Below are 19,369 nucleotides of genomic sequence, written 5' to 3'. Positions count from 1 at the left end.
CGGCTCAAGGGACAGGGGTGTGTCCCTTGACTTCCCCCCATGGAAGTCCTGCAGTCTGGTCAGCACTCCTGCCTCAGACGCTTGTCCCCAGGCCAGCTTCATCCCTTTCACTCCACAAGGAGAGTAAACTATACCACACATGGCTTTTTATTATTAAAATAAGTTCGTGTCTTTGTAACTTGCAAGCTTAGGCCGGGAGACAGAAAGACAACAGGACAGGGCAGGGAACAGTGAGCCTGGGACACTAATTCGTGGCGACCATTTCCTCCTCATCACTGCCGTCAGGGACTGCGTCTGTCCCAAAATAGCGGTCGCCAAAGTTCCCTGGAGAAGCAGCAAGTCAGGGGTACACACACCCCGTGCCCGCGCCCCCCCCCCACACACACGCCCCCTCATGGGCACTCCCCTGGCCTGGGCTCCTGAGGCCTCACCGATGCCGGGGATGATGCGGAAAAGGTCGTTGACCCTTTTGTCCACTGCTGTTGTGATGATCTTCACGCGTGGGAAGGCGTACGCCACCGAGTGCACACCCATCTCGGCCATGAGCAAGGAGAGCAGGAAGATCTTGTCTTCCGGCACGTCATGGTCCTGGCGGGCAGAGTAGATGAGCCCGGCCCCACAGCCGGCCCAGCCCCAGGCCCACTCAACTCACCAGGAGCACGCGCACTGCCATCATGGCCGCAGCGCCCGTGGACACGGTGCAGTCCATCAGGATCACGTGGTCATCGCTGATATCCTTGGGCAGCCGCAGGTAGTGGAGCTGGGGGCGGCAGGGTCCGCGGGGGGGGGGGGGTCAGCGCTCTTTGCCCCGCCCCCATTTTCCGCTCACCCAGGGCTCCCCCCGCCCCCGCCCCTAGTTGGGGTCCCGCCCCTTTGCCCCTCACCTCGGGCTCGCCAGTGAGCTGGTTGGTCTGGATGAGAATTGTGCCGATGCGCACATCTTTGCACACAGCCCGCAGCGCAGGCTCCATGGTCTCACCGGCTCGCAGAATGGACACGCCAGTGATCTGGGGAGGCCCAGTGATGGAGGGAAGTCAGTGAGGGCAGCTGATGGTCTTGGGGGAACCAGTGATGGGGGGCGTTGGCTGGTCATCCCCCCCCCCCAGCACCCCCACAGGTACCTGCTTTCCAGCGTAACACTTGCCGCAGTAGTCCTGGCCTTGCGGGGTCTGCACCACACACTCCTGCAAGCAGAACGGAAGGGCAGGCACATTGGAGCCGTGGAACCCCCGCCCCCGCCCCCCAGGACCCCTGCGCACCTGGAAGGGCAGGAAGGAGAGTGCATGCTCAATGAGGAGCCTCATCAGCCGTTTGGAGTAGAAGATGAACTCGTCTCGGCTGGTCTCCTTGTCTCTGTGGGTGCGCTGGCTCAGTAGGGGTTGTAGCCAGAATGCCCCCTGGGCCCCCTCCAGTCCACATGCAGATGGGTCCTTACCTGATGATAGTGTGCATGCCCCGCACCTGTGGGGTGCTCTTGAGGACACTCAGTGTCCGTGGCAGGGGGTGGCACTGGTGTGCAGAGGCCAGTGCGGCCCTGGGGGTACAGATGGTCAGTTAGGAGAGGACGGCTGCCTCTTGCCAGAGCCCTCAGGAGCTTTGGTCCCTGGTCCACCATGGGAGTGTGCACGTGTCCAATTGTGGGGCTGGTGGGCACAAGCCTGCTCAGAGGTGGGTGTGCAAAGTGAGGTTGACAACCTCTCTGGCTGACCTGGGGGCCCACACCCTAAAAGTCAAGATCAAAACACACCACACAGCCTAGAGCAGAGCAGCTGACCCTCAGGCAGGAAGCAGGGGGTGGGAGGCTGGGGTGTGCACAGGCCCTGCCTGTCCAGGATACCCCTCGGCTCAGGGAGAGCAGCCCCACCAACACCCCAGACCCTCTCCTGGGCTTTCTGGGGTGGTCTTCTGACCAGGGTGGTTGGCCTCCCCCAGATGGTGTGTGGCCCCCTCAAGTCCCATGGAGGGTACAGCTGGTACCCATGAGTCCAAGTGGTGGCTGCTGGGGGGAGGGGCACTGGCCAGGGCAGGTGAACATGCAGGGTGCGTGGGTGCGTGCGGGGGGCCGCCAAGCAGCACCAAAGGCCAGAGCACACTCTCCTCACATATCCCAACGCAGCTTCCTCTGCTCGCCACCAGGTGACGGTCGGGGAGGGAGCAGGCAGGAGGCGCAGGGAGACAGAGACAGAGAAAGGAAGAGAACAGAGAGAGGGCCTCTTAGTAGGGGGCCTGCGGGCAGGGCAGCACAGAAGGGACCCTCAGAACCTATGCAGAAGTGGCATGGCCGGCCTGGACCCTCCCTGGCACCCCCGACTGCACTTCCTGGGTCTACCCTCAGACATTTTGTCCAGTTTGAAACCCCAGAAACTTCCTCAGAACAAAGGCTGCAACAGGACCTGGTCAAGGTGAAAGCCACACAGAGACACATGCGATGGTGGTGATGATGATGACGGGGTGGGGTGGGGGTGGGGGTGAGAGCAGGTGTTGCCTCGTGCAGCAGTAGGTACCAGCAGGGTGGTCCGGAACCTTGCCAGGATGCGTGAAAGCTGGGTGAGGTGCTGACCACCCTAGCTGGCCGCAGTCTGGGTGTGTGCACACAAGAGCAGGGCCAAGACACACAGATGGATGGCCTGCTTTCTGCAGCAGCCACCACGGCTCCTGGGCCCCCGCTGCACTCCTGTCCTGCAGTGGGCTCCGTTCCTGTGGGGACCACCTGGGAAGCACCACCCTCTGTGGAACAGGTGTGGGAGGGGCTTACCTGACACTCAGTTCTCGCTGAAGCAGCAACACAGGAGACACAAGGGGGTGGGGGTGGGTGCGTCAGCAACAAGAGCACCAGCCCCGCCCCGCCCCCCCAGGAAGGGACCGCCCAGAGAGCCAGGTGCACAGCGGAGCAGTCAGTGTGAGGGTGGAGTGATAACCCTACTGGGTCCCCTGTCACCCCAAAGGGCTAGGAGGGAGTGGGTGTACTCCCCCTGTGCTCGGAGGGCTGAGGCTCCCATGGGTGGGCGGGCGGGCAGTTAGGCAGGTGGACGCCACGCTCACCTCCTCCAGCTGGCTGTGCACATGCTGCACAATCAAGTCAATGGCCACTGTGTTTCCGCTCCCTGGGGACAGGGCAGTGTTGGAGGGGGATGACACAGGCCTGTGTCTCCGCCCCCTCAGCAGGTACTCGGCTTACCCCTTGGCACCACGATGTCGGCCAGGCGCATAGTAGGCTGGATGTACTGGTCAAAGGCGGGCTTCACAAACTTGTTGTACTGTTTGATGACGCCCTCGATGTCGCGGCCCCGATCACTGATGTCACGGCGCAGACGCCGCACCAGACGGATGTCAGAGTCGGTGTCCACAAAGATCTTCATGTCCAGGAGCTGGGGGCACGGGGCCATCACAAAGGCAGGATGCAAGTGCCCCCACCTAAGTGCGTGGACACTGAGCATGTGAGGCAGTATGGAGCAGGATGGCGCCCCGATGCCCCCCCCCCCACACCTCTTCCCACTTGAGTCTGATTTGTCCCTCAGTATCCAGCAGGCCCCTCCCGTGGGCCTGCCTATACCTCCCAGAAAGCAACTCAGAAGCCACCCGAGCCCTCAATCCTTGGTCAGCATGTGACTGGGCCCACAGTGAACACACTGGGCCAGCTGGAGTTCACAGCAGAGCCATGGTCAGCTGGGTGTCCACACAAGGACAGGAAGGCCAAGTAGGGTGGTACACGTCCTCAGCTAAGGCCCTCCCACTCCACAACTCACCTCCAGCAGCGTCTTATCTGCAAAGGCCATGATGCCCTCAAAGATGATGACATTGGCACCATAGAGAATTTTCTGAAAGCAAGCCCACTTGGTTCCCCTCTGCCAGCCATGGCAGCCCCTTCACCCACCCACCCACCTTGGCTGCTGAAGCCACCGACCCACCCAGTCCTTCTTGCGGCTGTGGGTGGTAAAATCATAGATGGGTACTTTAACACTCTTGCCCTGTTTGAGCTTCTTCAGAGTAGAGATGATGAGGTCGAAGTCAAAGGCGTCGGGGTGGTCAAAGTTGAAGTTATTGTGTGCGGCCTGCCCCTGCTGCTGGCTGCTCAGCACCTGCAGTGAGTGGAGGCCAGCACGCAGCCGCTAGGGCAGGGGGCCCGGCCTCCTGGCTTGGCTGTGCGGTGGGGGCAGTGTGCACTGTGCAGGGCATGTGGGGGCCAGGGCCTCACCTTGTAGAAGGAGTCCATGGACAGCAGAACCACCCAGGGGACATCCAGGGCCTCAATGATCATCCTGGCCACTGTGGTCTTTCCGGAGGCGCTGCCGCCACCCAGGCCTACAGGTAATGCGGAGGTAGAGTTTGTCTGGGTCGCACCAACCTCAGAGCAGGAGATGCTAATGGCATGGGCACATCCTCCTGCCAGCTGTCAGGGCTCACCAATGACAAAGGCCTCCTTGGACTGGGTGCCATGCTCGTTGTACCAGGGCGGCCGCCCTGCCGTGTAAATGGTCCTCTTGCTGGTCCGCAGCAGGGGTGGCTCTGATTTACACTGGCTGGTTGTGCGCTTCCGGGGTGAGCGTCCTGTGGCCAGAGGCGGGAGGAGCCTGTCCAGGGACTCGGCATTGCTGCTGTGGGGGATGGGGAGAGTGTTGGCTAAGGGCTTGGGAGGCAGATACCTGGAGGGCCACCGAGATACCAAGGACCAGCGTCTCCCCCGTGCAGGACACTAAATTTTGTCATACCCTCCCTTCCCATATGGCAGGGCCAATGCTGAGGGGTCATAAGGTTCCTCAGGGACAAGGGGCGGCTAAACCGCCACACGGAGGTGTCAGTAGACACGTGAGCAGCAGGTAGTGACAGCCAGGGCTGTGACAGTGGGAACCATGGGGCCTGGACACCACGCCAACACCATTAATGACATCACAGCAAACGGCTGAGGCCACAGACATGGACATGCTAGGGCACACACACAAGATGGGAATGCCCACAGTGTCTGTGGTCTGTCTTCCTTGCCAAGAACTGGGTGGAGAATATGTCTCCCAGAGGTGGGCAGGAGAACCTTCAGAAGAACCCACACAGACAGGTGTCCTTCAGAAACAGTTAAGTGACTTCATAGGTCCCCCGCCCCTGTGAGCGTGACCTCATTTGGAAACAGCTCTTCTCTGTTAGTAAAGGGGCTGATGAAGGCACAATGGAGTGGGGTGGGCCCTAAGATACCAAGGAAGAGTAGACACGAGATGCACAGGAGAGATGTCGGGTGACAATGTATCTGCAAGCAGCAAGATACCAAATGATTGGCAACAGACACCAGACGCCGGGAGGGGGACATGAGGCGACCCCTCTCAGAGTCACAAAAGGAACCAACAGAGCCGGTATGCGGAGCTCAGATTCCCAACCTTCCAAACCATTAGACAATAAATTTGTGTTCTGTACGCCTCCCCATTTGATGATATTTTGTTATTTCAATCCCTGGAAATTAAGACAGATGAAAAGAACAAATGGTATTAAAATGTAACCTGTTTGTGTAAAATCCAGCAAATGTGTGAAATGTGTGAATGTTTATGAAAGAATATACAAGAGAGTACATTCATGTGCATGAGAACACAGGAGAGAATGTATATGGACATGAGATCTTATGTGTGCATGTGATCATATGTGTTCTCATGTGTGCATGAGATCTTATGTGTTCACATGCATATGTGCATGTGAACACATTTGTGTGTGTACATGAGGTGTGCATGTGTACAAATGTACGTGAAACTCGTGTGTGAGGCTGCATGCGAAAGTGTGTGCGTGTACATGCAGGCGTGCATGTGAACTCATGTTTATGTGTGTGAGTGTACATGAGGTATGCATGTGAGAACGCGTGAGACTGCATGAGAATGGGTGTACACACATGTGCGTGTGAATTCATGTGTACATGTGGGTGTACATCAGGTATGAGTGTGTACATGAGAACTCGTGTGGCTGCACACGAGAGTGTATGCACGTACATGTGTGCATATGAACTCACGTTTGCATGTGAGAGTGTACATACAGTGTGCGCTTGTATGTGTGTATGTGAGAAATTGTTTATGAGACTGAATGAGAGCATGTGCATGTACATGCAGGTGTGCATGTGAACTCGTTTGTGTGTGTGTGTGTGTGTACATAAGAACTCGTGTGTGAGACTGCATGAGAGTGTGTGCGTGTACATGCAGGTGTGCATGTGAATTCACATTTTTGTGTGTGTACATGAGGTGTGCACATGTACGTGTGTGCATGAGAACTCATATGAAACTGCATGAGAAGGTGTGTGCATGTACACGCACACACAGAAAAACTCAAGGCCCTCAGCAGAGGGATTCTGCCCTGCCTGAGTTTTTGTCTTCAAAGCCACACCCACCACAGCCTGGAAGCGCTGCTGTGTGCTGTTACTAAGCCTGCCTGCCAGACCCACAGAGAGGACTTCTGTGCACATGTGCCAGGGGAACACATAGGAAGAAGTCTGTTAAAGTGCCAGGCAGGCAGCATGCAGAGCACTGCTTCTGCTCGTGAGGACGCAGGCGCGCGCACCAGGCAGTTCTCAGGGAGCCACTCAGCTGTGCTAAGCGTCATGGCAGAGGCCCAGGGACACCAATTAGCCAGCACATTCCATCCAGAGCTGGCAGCTGGCATGCACTGTGGGCGCAGAGCTGAGCCCAGACAAGGCAGAAGGGCACAGAGATGGCCCGGCCTCCCCATGTGCTGAGACGACACGGGACACGGGACCATGGAACAAGGGGCATGAGGGGAGGATGCTGAGGTGTAGGCGGGTAGAGGCAGGCAGGAGCCACTCAGCACCCCCTCCCACCTGAAGGGGTCACTAGAAGTCTGTCAGGCCTGGGAGAGACTTCCTCAAGTCAGCTCCCATCCCCTTCTGGACCCAGCTTTTGTCCTCAACTCAATAGCCTTCTATTCAGGGAGGTAGCACCAAGACGAAAGACCGGAGTGCAGAGGGGCAGGGCGACGCCGATGGCTAGGAGTAGCTTGGGCTGGACCCTAAGCTAACGCTGCCCAGCACTGAGCCCACTCCCAACGGTGGCTCTATCCTGATGAGACACAGGTCCAAGCAGTACAGACAGCAGGGATGGCCACAAACTGCAGAGAGGCTTTGCTGCCAAAGCCCACCCCCCTCACCCCCCTCACCCCCGCACTAGAGCCTAGCTACGTCAGCAGTACCTGCAGCCAAGCTTGCTGATGGCAGGTTTGGGCTCCGTCTATGTGAGCTGGCAGACCGACCGCTGCTGCCTGAAGGACCCAGTTACCACCTTGAGACAGGCTAGGGTGCTTCTGACCATAAAACTCTGATCTCAGCTCCAAGGGTTGTGAGCAATCCCTGAGAGGCTGGTAAGTCACGCTCCCGAGAGAGGGGAACCTGTTTGTTTCCAGATATCCATGGACACAGGACAAGGCGGCCAGCACTGCCACAGGGCGAGACTCACCTGCCCTCCGCTCCGAGGGCCCAGCACCCCGAGATCCGGATGCTGGGGTAAGCTGGGGGACTGCTCATGGCTGCGGAAGGTGGGGAGGCACCCAACAGGCAGAGCTGCAGGTATGTGGGCTCCTGAGGTAGGTGCACTCACAGAGCAGAGACCTAAGCACGGCTGTACCTGTGCCCGTGACCCCCTGAGGACTCAGACGCTCTGGCCTCCTGGACTGCCCTGCATGGGGCCTGCAGGCAGATGTAGCAGGGGGGGACTCCGTTCTCCAGGGGCTGTGGGCACAGGCTTAAGAGGATCACAGAGAAGCCAGGTGTTAACAGCAGGCCGCACCCAGTTCCAGACCCCAGCCCTCAGGCTGTGCTCTGCCTCTGCCCTCAAGGTGCCTCCTCCTCCAGCATAAACAAATCTGAAACTCCACACAAGGCGGCATCTAAGAATAACTGCCCTGCCCTGCCCCCTTGAGGGCCCCAGCATGCCACCCCTCAGCCACCCAGGGCTCCGCTTTGGGCCACTCCCCTCCTGAAGTCACTTCCCAACCCTGCTGGCCGGAGAGGGGGGCCAGTCCATGGGGTAGCTGGGCCTCTCAGCAGGGGAAGGTCAGTGGAGATGTCTGTCCTTGAAAGATTGAAAGGGATTTGTGCTGATAGGCCATTGGGTCCACCTCTTAGCCAGGGCCCCCAGCTGCTTCCTGTTCACACACACCTGAGGGGGCCTAACACAACCATGGGGTCTACAAACCTGACTGGGATTCACATCCCCCACCTGAAGGGCTTTCACACATGGGAGAGCTATCACACATGGGAGGGTCACAACTCCAATAGGGGCTCCAATACATATGGGGAGTTCACACATCAGTGAAGGGTTCCCAAACCAATAGGAGGGTTCCCACACCTGAAGGGGGCACACCTGGGAGGTTCACATGCCAGTGGTCCACACCTCAGGGGTCCCTCCCAAGGACTAGCAGCTTCTCCTGGCCACCTAATAACTGTTAGTGTCTGTTTGCAGTCTGGGGGCACCTGGCGACAGGATAGGCCCACCTGTGCCATAGAGTAGCTCTCCTATGATGCTGGTCTAGGGTGGCCAGGTCATCTGCCAACCTGGGGCGCAGGTCAAGTTCCCTACCAGGCTGTGAGATCAGCAGGCTCCAGGGGTCCAGATGATTACACTGGGGCTGGGAGAAAACAGCTGCTAACTTGCCCTGCCCATGGCCCTATGCAGGGTGGCACAGTGCCCCCTGTGGACCCCGTGTGCCTGCATCTAGGCTCCAGGGAGCCTGTTGTGCCAACTAGCCCATCTCACTCAACCTGCAGTGTGTCAGGCAATGCCCAGAGCAAATCTCTGGTTACTAGGGCTGGACAAGTAGGCATTGGGACAAGTCTGTACCCACTGCCTGTCTGGCCGTGGGTAAGCCTTCTTGTTGTGCAGGGCACTTTTACCATATACTTCATCCTGGGCCCTCACCGCCACCTCCAAGCCACCTCCCACCTACCCGAGTTTCCCACCAGTACACTGGGTCGTGAGGCTCAAATGCACATGGCACTGGAGTGTCTTCTATGCAATGATGCATGCATGAGTGACAGACAGTCTTAGGAGCTACAGAATGCTAGCATGCACAGTCCCTTGGAAGGGTTGGCAAGAGCGTGGGCAGGGCATGCCAAGTCCCACACTCACACTGCCCAGCTGAGAGGCCAGGCCTACAATGAGCAACAGGCTAGGTGGCCAGATGCCGCCACTGCTCAGAGGATCCAGGATGACAGAAAGAATCAAGCAGATGCGATTCGGTGGCTGGGCACTGACTTTGGTATGCTGGAGGGGCTCTAGACAGAGGCCAGCAGGGCAAGGATTTGCTGAGTGAGCAAGAACGGTAGCTAAGAAGAGAAGTACAAGATATTCTACCAGAAACCCAGAAAGCAAACAGATCTTGGGGACTTTGGGGGAGAAAAGAGTTGTCGCTAAGTTTCTTTTTAAACTGGATCGATTCCAGGTCCTTCTCAAAAGAGGGTGAAAACAGTGTCGGCCTCTTCCTCCTCCTCCTCCTCCTCCTCCTCCTCCTCCTCGCTGGTCTGAGGGAGGCTGCTGGACCTGTCCTGAGCTGTCAAGGTCACGTGGTTGCCTGCTAACTAAAGAGCTCTGGCACCAGCTGGGGTCCCAGGCTCAGTTCCTGTCAGACGTAAGCTGCCCCCCACTGTCAAATCGTTAGAGGTAGCTCTTGGCCCATCCCCAGGTGGAAGGACGCACCTGTCAGAAGACATGCTCCCTGGGGGCCAGAAAAGGCTTTCTATGAGCAGCGGCTCCTATGAACTATCCTAGGCGGGGGCCACTGGCAGCTGAAACCCCCAGGCGGGTCCAGGCACGGCTAGCCTCCGCCCCCTGGCGGCCAAGGTCGGAAGCTCCCCGAGGAGGTTTGGAGGCCGGTGCTTACAGGTTCCTCCCTTACAAGCTTTTCTGACATTCACACGAGAAACAGCAGATCCCCGAGGGGTCCGCACACCAGGTAGGAAAGTTAGAAGGTACCAGGCACAACGCTGTCCCCAAAACGCAAGGCAGGTGCGATTCCAGAGCGCCCACCCTGCCAGGTACCCCTTAGGTCAACAGGGGTGGGGGCCGAGCTGCTGTAAGCACCGAGAGCGTGTGCAAGGCTCCCCTCTCCGTTCCGCACAGGCTCCAGGCCCCTTCTGCTCCTCTCGGCGGGGGTGGGGCGGGGGGAGATCCGGATCTCGCCCCTACACTCAGCCCTGCACCAGATTCAACACAGCTTGTCTCGGTGGTCTTTGTTTCCACGGCCCGCTGCGCGCACGCGCGTGTGCGACGACCTCATGGTGTGCACACGAAGGAAGCCCTCCGCACCTTTACCGACCCGGGGGGGTTCGGTGTCGAGCCCCTCAGAGAGGCTAAGGGAAGGTGGAGGGGACTGTGCCAGGGTGGAGGGGTGGAGGGAGGCTGGGCTAAATCTGGGGGAAGCTGCGAAAAGGCTTAGTGGGGTCCGGGCCAGGCCAGGCCTTGGGATAGGCACGGGATAGGTGACAGGAGTCGCCCCCGCCCCTTCTCCCGGCTCCCACTGTGAGACACGAGGGGGTCGGGGGGCGTGCGCGGCCCCTAGCCTCTCTCGGGCGCCCCCCGCCTACCAGTCCTCGCATGCACTCTCGCTCTTCTCCCCCGAATGGTCAGGCGAGTCTCGGACTGCAGTAGGCGGCGGGGGCGAGGGGCCTGCAGCCGCGGAGGCTGGGGTTGCAGCCATGGAGCTAGGTTTTTCCGGCGGCCGCAGGCCAGACTGGGCCACACGCACAGGCCGCCGGGAGGTGTAGTTTAAGGCCGCGGCACAGGAAGCCGGGGACTGTAGTTCAAGAACGTGCACCGTAAACCGTAGACGAAAAGACCGTGCGTGGCGCTGCGATCCGGGACTTAGGCCGGTGCTCTCTCACGTGCAGAGGCTAACCCGGCCTCATCCCTGCAGGACCTTGTTCCCGCAACCCCCTCATTTTATCACAAACTCAGCCACACAAAGGCCCTGCAAAAAAATCAATAAACATTTATTTGATACAGTCGTTTTAATACATACAGTTGATGGCCTGCCCCCAAGTCACTGGGGAGAGGGAAGGGAGCAGGGCAAGGACGAGAACCTGGGACAGATGATCACAAAGCGGGCAGTGCCCGAGCTCACCGTCAAAACAGCTTGCAAATAAACACTTTGTAGATAGAATATATATGTATATATATGGTTACAAGTGGTAGCAGGAACCTCTCTTTTGAAATGCACTTACGTACTGAGAACTGGTGCTTAAAAAAATACCCAAACCGAGAAACTGAAAGTATAGAACGTGTAGCCACCAAGCTGGAGGTGCTGGCTGGCCTTCTGAACCTCAGGCTTCCAGTGCAAGATGTCAGGGGCCCACCAGGTGGGGGTACACTGGACAGCCCCTTCCCCCCCCCCCCAGTCAGGACACCCGCTGTTTCCTGCCAGAACTTCCATTCACTCTCCAGGTGCAGAGGGATAGGGAGGGCTAGGGCCAAAGGTCACACCAGAAGGTACTCTCATCTGCCATTGCACAAGCAAATAAAGTGCATCCCATTGGTGTGTGAGGTGTCAGCCCCTCATGCCAGCCCTTGCTGTACTCAAGGCAAGGAGGTAGATCTGCAGAAAGGGACCCCCACTGTAGTGTTATGGCCTTGGGTTAAGTTCACCCCCACCGCACCCTGGGGTGGGGAGGGGAGGGGGAGTCTGGCCACCAGATCCCTTTCACTGGCCGCCAGCACTGATGCTGAGGATTGCGGGGGAGGGGGGAATCTGAGTGGACAGATGCCACTGAGTGCTGGCCAGAGCCGTCCCATCCCCTAGGAGGGGTTTGCAGACCGGCTCACCTAGGCCCCTCATCAACCTGAGCACCAGGCTAGGCTGTGGGAGGGAGAAAGGGTGGGAGGGAGGGAGGGGTCTGACCCAACAGCCACATTCAGCAGCAACCCTCACTCCCATTTTAAAGACAAAGAAGGGGGTTAAAGTGCTAAACATTGTTACCCAGGACCCCTGTCCAGAGAGGGTTCCCACAACAGGGGGACTACCTATGGACTTTGGGAGTGTCCTAGAAACTCACCCCCAGCCAAAAATAGGGCCCTATCTCTTCTCCCCAAGGGCCAAGTACCTGAGAGGCCGGGAGGTTGGCCTGCCCTCAGCAGAGGCATTGTGGTTGGACCCTCCTCCAGCCTTAGGTAACAAGGGCAGAGCAGAGAGTACCTGGAAGGCCTGCCCAGAATCTGCTTCCACTGGACGCCCTCCCTCACAGTGGCTGCCTAACCCCACCTCCAATTGCTTCCATTCTGTAAGTGATGTTAGAAGCACAAGGCCCCTGCTCACACTGTCTGCCCCACCCTGAGCACCCTTTATTCTGACTCTCACCCATCAGTCTCCACAGGCCAGGGCTGTGAGGGCCAGTGCCTTTAGATCCAAAAAAGTCACATACAGATAACACCGTGGGGGACCCAGCTCTGAGCTCCCGGGAACAGCCCACTTCCAGCCTATTCTTCCCAGGGGGCAGGGGGGCCCATGAGGGCAGCAGCTGGGGACCAGCAGAACTGGGTCAGCACCACCTGTCCAGCAGAGGTCCACAGAACACAGGGACCCCAGCCAGGCCCCCAGACTCACCATCGGCACCAGGAAACCCTTAGCACCAAAAATGTCAGATTGTTGTGAATTTTCATATAAAAAACAGAATTAAAAATGGGTTGTTACTTGTCACAGCAACAAGACTGGCATCAACTACACCCAGGAAACACACGCACTTGGCACGGGCAACTATCAAAATTCACATCAGCCAGGATCTGCCAGCTCAAGCCCTCGGCTTCTCTTTACTCCTAGTGGAAACTGGCTTTCTTCTGAAGCCCTGTGAAGGTCCCCATCCCTGTGGTGGCCGGGCCCTGGGGGAGGGGCCAAAGCTGCATGGCTGTGTCCTCCAGGTGCACTGGCCTCCCAGCCAGACCTGCCCAAACTTCAGAGCACACTCCTTATAGAAACCCAAAGGGGAGCAGAGATAAGGCCTGGCTCAGCCACCAACCTTGGCCAGGTCCCTGGCCTTGCTGACCTCCAGTCTTGCATCAAGTGACCACAGAACCAGAAGCAAAGGGGCAGGTGTAAGACAGGAGAGAGTGTTCCTGGGACATAGCCAAGACCAAATCAACTGCCAGAAAAGCCACTTTCCCACAGCGGGGCCTCCTCCAGGGTTAAACCCACTCTGCCCAGCTCCCAAAACTATAAACCCCCGAGTCTGGAGCAGGCCGTCTCTTCCTCTCCCCAGCCAGTAGTCTCAGCAAGGCAGAGCAAGCTTCATGGGGCTGCTCACCCCACCCTGGGGGACCTGGCCACCTGAGTGACCACCTCAAGGGACCCAGGCTGGGCCAGTGGGGGAGGTGAAGCAGGGGCTGTAGCGGGGAGGCAGGAGAGGTAGAGAGAGCAGAGGCAGAGGGCAGGGGCAGGGGCAGGCGAGCAGGGCACGTGGTGAGACCTGGGCCTTCCTGGGAGGTAGCTGGGGGCTGGAGTTCCAGTGTCAGGTGGAGGTGAGGCTGGGGTAGTGCTGGTTGGGCTGCCCAGCTGCCCTTACCAGCCCAGACCCAGGGGTCATCAGGGACCCCAAGCCTCAGTGGCAGAGCCCCTGGGCCAGGAGGTGGGAGGCAGCAGGGGCACAGAATCAGACAGGCAGGGAGGCCCATGAATGCCACCATCTGCCTATTCTTTGTTCCCCCTCCTTTCTGCCTTGGGCCGGGCCCCCAGATGCTGCCAGGCGGGGATCGTTTTCAGAGGAAGAGCTGTTTCCTCAGACTATTGCACCTCTGTGGTCCCCTCTGCCTCGGCCCAGGAGTTCTGATGCTCTTGGCTCTCTGGACTGGAGCAGGGGAAGGGCCACATCAGGGACAGGAGAACAGCTGATCACCCCCACCTACTGGACAGATGGAAGGGACAGAGACTGGAGGCAGGAGGTTGGAGCTAGTGACCCCTCGGCTGGATGGAGTTGTTTGGCGGGAGCATGGGGGCCAGACCCCACCTACCTACCACCATCCATCCAGCTCATTTCTCGGGCACCTTCCCAGCCCCGACCTTCCGGACCACAGAGCCCCGACCCCCCTTGTCTCTGCCCCCCGAGGGCCAGTCGTCATTTGGCTGCAACTTGGGCACAGGCTCTGTAGACGGCCGCTCCCTGGGCTTGCGACCCCGCTTCTTGCCGCCCCCTGTGCTTTTCTTCTTCTCCCGCTGGGGTGCCAGGGAGTCCTGGCTCCTGTGTTTGGACGGAGGTTCCACGGAGGTACGAAACCAGTTCTGGGGGGAAAAAGCAGCCAGTGGAATCCTCAGGGGTATGTCCTAAGCCAGGCCTGGCCTGAGACCTGACCCCCCAGCAGACAGCTGCAAAGCCCTACAGTGCAGCTAAGGGGACCAGATGTGTCCCTTGGAAGGCTGGCTCCCATGAGGGACTGGGGACACCTGTACCTCTCAGCACTTTAAGAAGTATATGTGGGACAGCCATTTTGGGATGAAAACTCCAGATTTCTTTGAAGCTGTATTTAAATATCGGTCACTTATCCCAAGGTCACTGTGCCCTGACTCGTGGCCCTGACCTGGCCCTCCCCGGTCCGGCCCCACCCCTTCGGTCACCCTCACCTCGGCGTGGGTCTTGAGGATGTGGTACTTGACGCCACTCTCAGAGCTGAACTCCTTCGGACACAGCAGGCAGTGGTACTTGCCTACCATGTGGTCCCCCTACAACATATGAGGGCGCAGCCCCCAAAGGTTAGACTCAGCCCCCAGGCCCTGCCCTGCGGCTGCAAGGAGGAGGGGTATCCATATAGAAGCCACAGGTGCCGGGGCAGGATGTGGCCAGTAGATGGCAATAGGGACCCTCGCGTCACCCTGTGCCAGAACCCGAGTGACCCGGCTATAGGAGGGGAGCAGAGATGAGTGGGTAGAAGCTGATGCCCAGGGGAAGTCTCTCTACTTGCTGGGCCAGCCATCCCCAGATCTCTCCCAACCTGGGTGGGCACCGCCACCTGCATCCACAGACAGCAGCTCTGAGGGCAAGGAGGTCAGACCACGGGGGGCCTCTGGACAAAGAACTCAGCAGGAACCAAGGGATGGGACACCTTGGGTCTGATGGCCCCTAAAGACAGCAGGCAGTGGGGGCTGTGTGCTGGGCCCTCTAAATGCATTCTGGGACCCCTGTGTCCTCCCGGCCACAGGGAAGAACCAACCTTGCTGCAACTGGCGAGGTGGGCCTTGAGGCCGGACACACTGGAGTAGATGGCTTCACAGCGCTGGGAACAAAAGCACAGTGGGTACGGGTCCCCAGTACGCCTACCCTGTCTCGGGAATGGTAAGGGGAGGGGCTTGGGCTCAGAAGTCCCAGGGCCATGGGCAGGTCGTCTCCCAGCAGACGTCTCTGTCTAAGGGTCACGCTGGGACGACTCCCTTTGGACAGTCTGTATCTTGGGCTCTTCTTCTCCCTCGAGAGTCACACTCGGGTGCTGTCCCTGAGGTCAGCCTCCTGGCCTGCCAGCCTGCCCAGACACACCTTATTGGGACAATTGATGTGTCCTTTCTCCTTGACTTCATTCTTCCATGCCTCGAGCAGCTGGGGGTCGAGTGTGGGGAGACCTGGCCGTGTGTAGTTGAGCTGGGAAAACAAGCAATGAGTGAGCCTATGGTCATCAGGGAGCCCAGGAGTGGGGCGTCAGGAGGCCCTGGGCTGGGACATATCCCACCCAGACCCCAGGAGAATGGGAGCTGAGAGGCGTCCAGAGGGGCCTGGGGGCAGGGGTAGTTACCCTTGCAGTCTCAGGCACAAGGTCATCCTTCATGCGCCGCTTGGTCCAGTCTCGGGCCAGCTCGTCCTCTGCGATCTCCTGCAGGTGGAACACGGCAACCTGGGCCGATGTCCGGCGAATGCGACCACTTGGGGTCCGCTCCACGCCCAGAAGACCCTCAGCCTCAGGGGACTTGTCTGCAGGCTCTTCGGGGGGCTGGAGGACAGGACAGGTGGAGGTGAGACACAGGGTGGCCAGGTGGCCAGCTGATGGGGGAGGTGAGCATGCTGGCACACAGCGTGGCACTCACCGGAGCCGCGTGCTCCGAGCGCATGTGGTAATCGTGACCAGCCTTGGAACGGTAGGTTTTGCCACAGTGGGCACAGGGGAAGGAGGGACTGTCCAACTCACAAAGAGGCTTCCCACAGCGTCGGTGGTGGTACTGATATCCCATGAGGCTAGAGAAGGCGGCTCCACAGCCCTGGAGGTCAGAGGCTGGGGTCAGGGGCCGAGGTGGGGGCTGGCAGACCCTGGGCCCCAGCTCCCCACCTATACCCCAGTCGACTGACCCCCTGAGGGCAGCGCAGCTTCCCCATCTGCTTCAGCACCTTTCGAAGCCGTTCCCGTTCCTCCTGCTCACCCCACTCCGAGGCCTCAGCATCAGAGGGCTGGGGGGGAACAGGGCAACATCATCAGTGCCCCCGATTCAGAGGCTCCTGCCCAAGGGTCAGAGCCCATGGATGTCCACGGATACACAACGATCCACCAAAGTGTGGTAAGAGAAAGTCCATGGTCAGGGCTGGGGAGGACTGGACCAGAAGGCAGGGTGGGCGGGCAAACCTGGGTACTGTGTTCGGCCATGGTGTGGTAGTTGAGGCCTGCCTTAGACTTGAACTGCTTCCGGCAGTGTTGGCACTTGAGTGCATCCTGCAGCTATAGACAGAGCCGTGTGCTAGAACTGAGCCCCCAGGCTCCCCTTCCGCCCCACTCACGGCCCCCCACACACACCCTGGGGGAGCCTGCTGGGCCATGGACTCCAGCCTCACCTTCTGGCACACCTCCATATGCTTCTTGAGCCCCACCAAGGTCTTGCGGGTGACCACACTGCAGTTGGGACAGACAGCCTCGCCCCGCTCGTGGATGGCCCGCTGCCACTGTTCCTCGGGACCACCTATAGAGCGAGGCCAGGGCCTCAGGGCCTTGCTGGGCTCCCGGATCCCCTGGACGCCAAGTGCAGAGCCCAGGGTCCATATTTGGCCCTGACCCTGTACCCCAGCCCCCCTCCCATAGAAACTTGTTCCCGACACTCAGCAGCCCCCACCTGAGGCTGGGTGGGTCACAGGGGCTGGCCCCTCCTTGCTGGCAGCAGCTGGCACTTTCTTCCGCACGTCCTCAGGCCCTATCACCTCCGGTTTCTTGGCCCGGTGGATGCGAGCTTTGTCCTCTGCTTTGGCCAGGCCTGCGTGCACATGCATGCAGGATGGGTCGGTGAGGGCAGAGGGCTCTGGCACACGTGTGCACATGAGAGCAGGATGGGGTAGGTACGAGCAGAGACCCCCAGCACATGCGCTCAGTCACGGAAGAGCCTGACCACCGAATGAGTCTCACCTTTGAGTCCAAAGGTCCCCGAGATGGAAGGTTGCTCCCCCGTAAACTTCTTGGGAGTTTTCTGTTTCCTTCCTGACTCAGGGAGAGAAGGTGGACAAGATTCTGGTCAGGTGACGACACAACAGACTCTGCCCACCAACCGCTGGCCCCCTGACTCTCATCTTACTGTGCTTGGTCCGCTCTGGGTCCTCCTCCAGAGCGGATGCCGGACCTGCCACCCGAGGCGTCTCCTTGCCCCCTGAAGCCCTGCTGCCTGGCAAGACGGGGCTGTTAGGGGAGTCTGCAGCCAGCTGGAATCCGGAACTCTGGCCAGCGGTGGACGGGCCGCACTCCCCATTCTCTGGCCTCATTTGCTTGGGTGGCACGGGACAGGTGTCTAGGTTGTCTGCAGCCCTGGGGAGAGTGGGTGGATGAGGGGCAGGCGACCGACTTCACAGTACTAGCTGCAGCCCAGGGACCCCTGAGTCCAGAACAGGCCCCGTACCTTTTCTTACCGCTGTTCCTCCCCACAGCACGAGGACTTTTGTTCTCTGACCTGGTCAGCAGCACCATTTTGCAAGGTGCTGTGGGTCTGCTGATGGCCACAGGCCTGCTGACTGACATGGGCTTCGTAACTGTCACAAGCTTTGTGATCGGCACCGATTTGGTCACTGACACTGGCTTGTTGACTGGCATGGGTTTGGTGACCGGTATGGACTTGGTGATGGTTATAGGCTTGGTGACGGGCATGACAGGCTTGGTGATTGGTGTGGTCTTGGTGACGGGTATGGACTTAGTGACCGGCACAGATCTGTTGACTGAGACAGGCTTGGTAACTGGCATGCTGACCGGCACTGGCTTGCTGATGCCGATGGGCTTGCTGACCCCCACAGGCCGGCCCATGGTGACAGGCTTGCTCACACCTATGGGCTTGCTGACCCCTATGGGCCGACTGATGGTAACTGGTCGGCTGACCGGACTGGACTTGGGGGCTGGCAGGTGTCGGTCCATGTGGTTCCAAATCCGATGCTTCTCCAGCTGGGTCTTGGAGGTGAACGCGGCCTCGCAGAAGGGGCAGGGGAAAGTCAGCCTTTCTGAGATGGCGCCCTGAGCGGGAAGGGCAAGTGTGGGCAGGGCCCGCCCAGGGGGGCTGCCCAAATACCCCCCAGTGTGCAGGAGAGAATGCTGACAGCGAGGGTGGGTAGGCCCAGGCCTTCGTGTCCCCAACCAGATGCCCCTTACCCCTTGGCACCGCTGGTAATGGTACTTGAGGCCGTAGATGCTGGGGAACTCCAGCCAGCACCCCGAGTTTGGACATTTCACCCTTGAGTGGGCCTTGAATTCGTCCTTCCACTGGTTCATCAAGGAGAGCTGGGGATGAGCAAGGCTGAGCTGCTGACCCCTTGGTGGAGCCTCTGCCCAACCCGAGTCCTGGGCACAGTAGTTTCCCCAGAAACTAGACCTTGCCCACACCAGCCCCAAGTGGGGGCCCTCTGTTGCACCTGTTCTAGGTTCCCACACCTGGTCTGCTGGGCAACCCCAGAGGTTGCGTCTAGACGGCAGACCCACAAAATCCCACCCTAGCCCTCAGGAACTCACGGGAATGTCTCGGAGTGCCTGGTTCTCAGCTTTCGGCCGCCCTTTCTTCTTCCCTTCCATTCTGTCGCTGGCTGGACTTCCTGGGTCAAAGCAGAGCGGGGCCTGACTGGGTATGGTCTGCCCACCTCGGACCATCGGCATTCCTGTAGCACACAGCACAACAGCTCGGGGACTGCACAGCTGTCCAGGCCCGCAGGCCTCCATCCACAGCCAGGCCCTATCCCGCCCATGCCGTCTCTTACCAAGCTTGGGTGGGTCGTGAAGCACCGGAAGGCGGACTTCGTTCCGGCCTGCTTCCTTCCCAGGTCCACTCTTGCTGGACCCCGTGAGTCGGCGGCCTCCACCCATACAGAAGGGATCCGTCATGACTGCAGAGCAACGGGACAGACGTCTGAGGTCCAGGGCCCAGGATCCGATGTACTTGCGGCCTCCTGGGCCATTTAGCACTGCCCTCTATCCCCACCCTCAAGGCT

The 19,369-nt window shown here is 59.3% G+C and overlaps 2 protein-coding genes across 2 annotated transcripts; both read right to left on the bottom strand.

Moving 5' to 3' along the window:
- Positions 1 to 244: 244 nt before the first annotated feature.
- UCKL1 (uridine-cytidine kinase 1-like 1) lies at positions 245 to 7,528 on the bottom strand. Its single transcript, XM_006873332.1, has 15 exons — positions 7,431 to 7,528; positions 4,405 to 4,595; positions 4,196 to 4,302; positions 3,909 to 4,079; positions 3,747 to 3,818; positions 3,179 to 3,368; positions 3,043 to 3,104; positions 2,756 to 2,772; positions 1,436 to 1,534; positions 1,260 to 1,353; positions 1,122 to 1,184; positions 885 to 1,007; positions 653 to 760; positions 432 to 588; positions 245 to 324 (listed from the first exon to the last, which is right to left on the bottom strand). The coding sequence occupies exons 1-15, from the start codon at positions 7,496 to 7,498 to the stop codon at positions 245 to 247; spliced, it is 1,602 nt and encodes a 533-aa protein (XP_006873394.1). The 5' UTR covers positions 7,499 to 7,528.
- A 6,455-nt stretch (positions 7,529 to 13,983) lies between these two features.
- ZNF512B (zinc finger protein 512B) lies at positions 13,984 to 19,262 on the bottom strand. Its single transcript, XM_006873331.1, has 16 exons — positions 19,139 to 19,262; positions 18,897 to 19,039; positions 18,540 to 18,668; positions 17,803 to 18,404; positions 17,485 to 17,711; positions 17,319 to 17,390; positions 17,032 to 17,169; positions 16,757 to 16,881; positions 16,551 to 16,643; positions 16,280 to 16,378; positions 16,021 to 16,191; positions 15,732 to 15,926; positions 15,479 to 15,580; positions 15,159 to 15,221; positions 14,572 to 14,670; positions 13,984 to 14,232 (listed from the first exon to the last, which is right to left on the bottom strand). Exons 1-16 carry the CDS (start codon positions 19,260 to 19,262, stop codon positions 13,984 to 13,986), a joined length of 2,631 nt encoding a protein of 876 aa, XP_006873393.1.
- Positions 19,263 to 19,369: the final 107 nt, after the last annotated feature.

Source organism: Chrysochloris asiatica, unplaced genomic scaffold, assembly GCF_000296735.1.
Source record: "Chrysochloris asiatica unplaced genomic scaffold, ChrAsi1.0 scaffold00238, whole genome shotgun sequence".
Taxonomy (NCBI): domain Eukaryota; kingdom Metazoa; phylum Chordata; class Mammalia; order Afrosoricida; family Chrysochloridae; genus Chrysochloris; species Chrysochloris asiatica.
The sequence above is the reverse complement of the archived record's forward strand: the minus strand, read 5'-3'. Positions and strand labels throughout refer to the sequence as shown.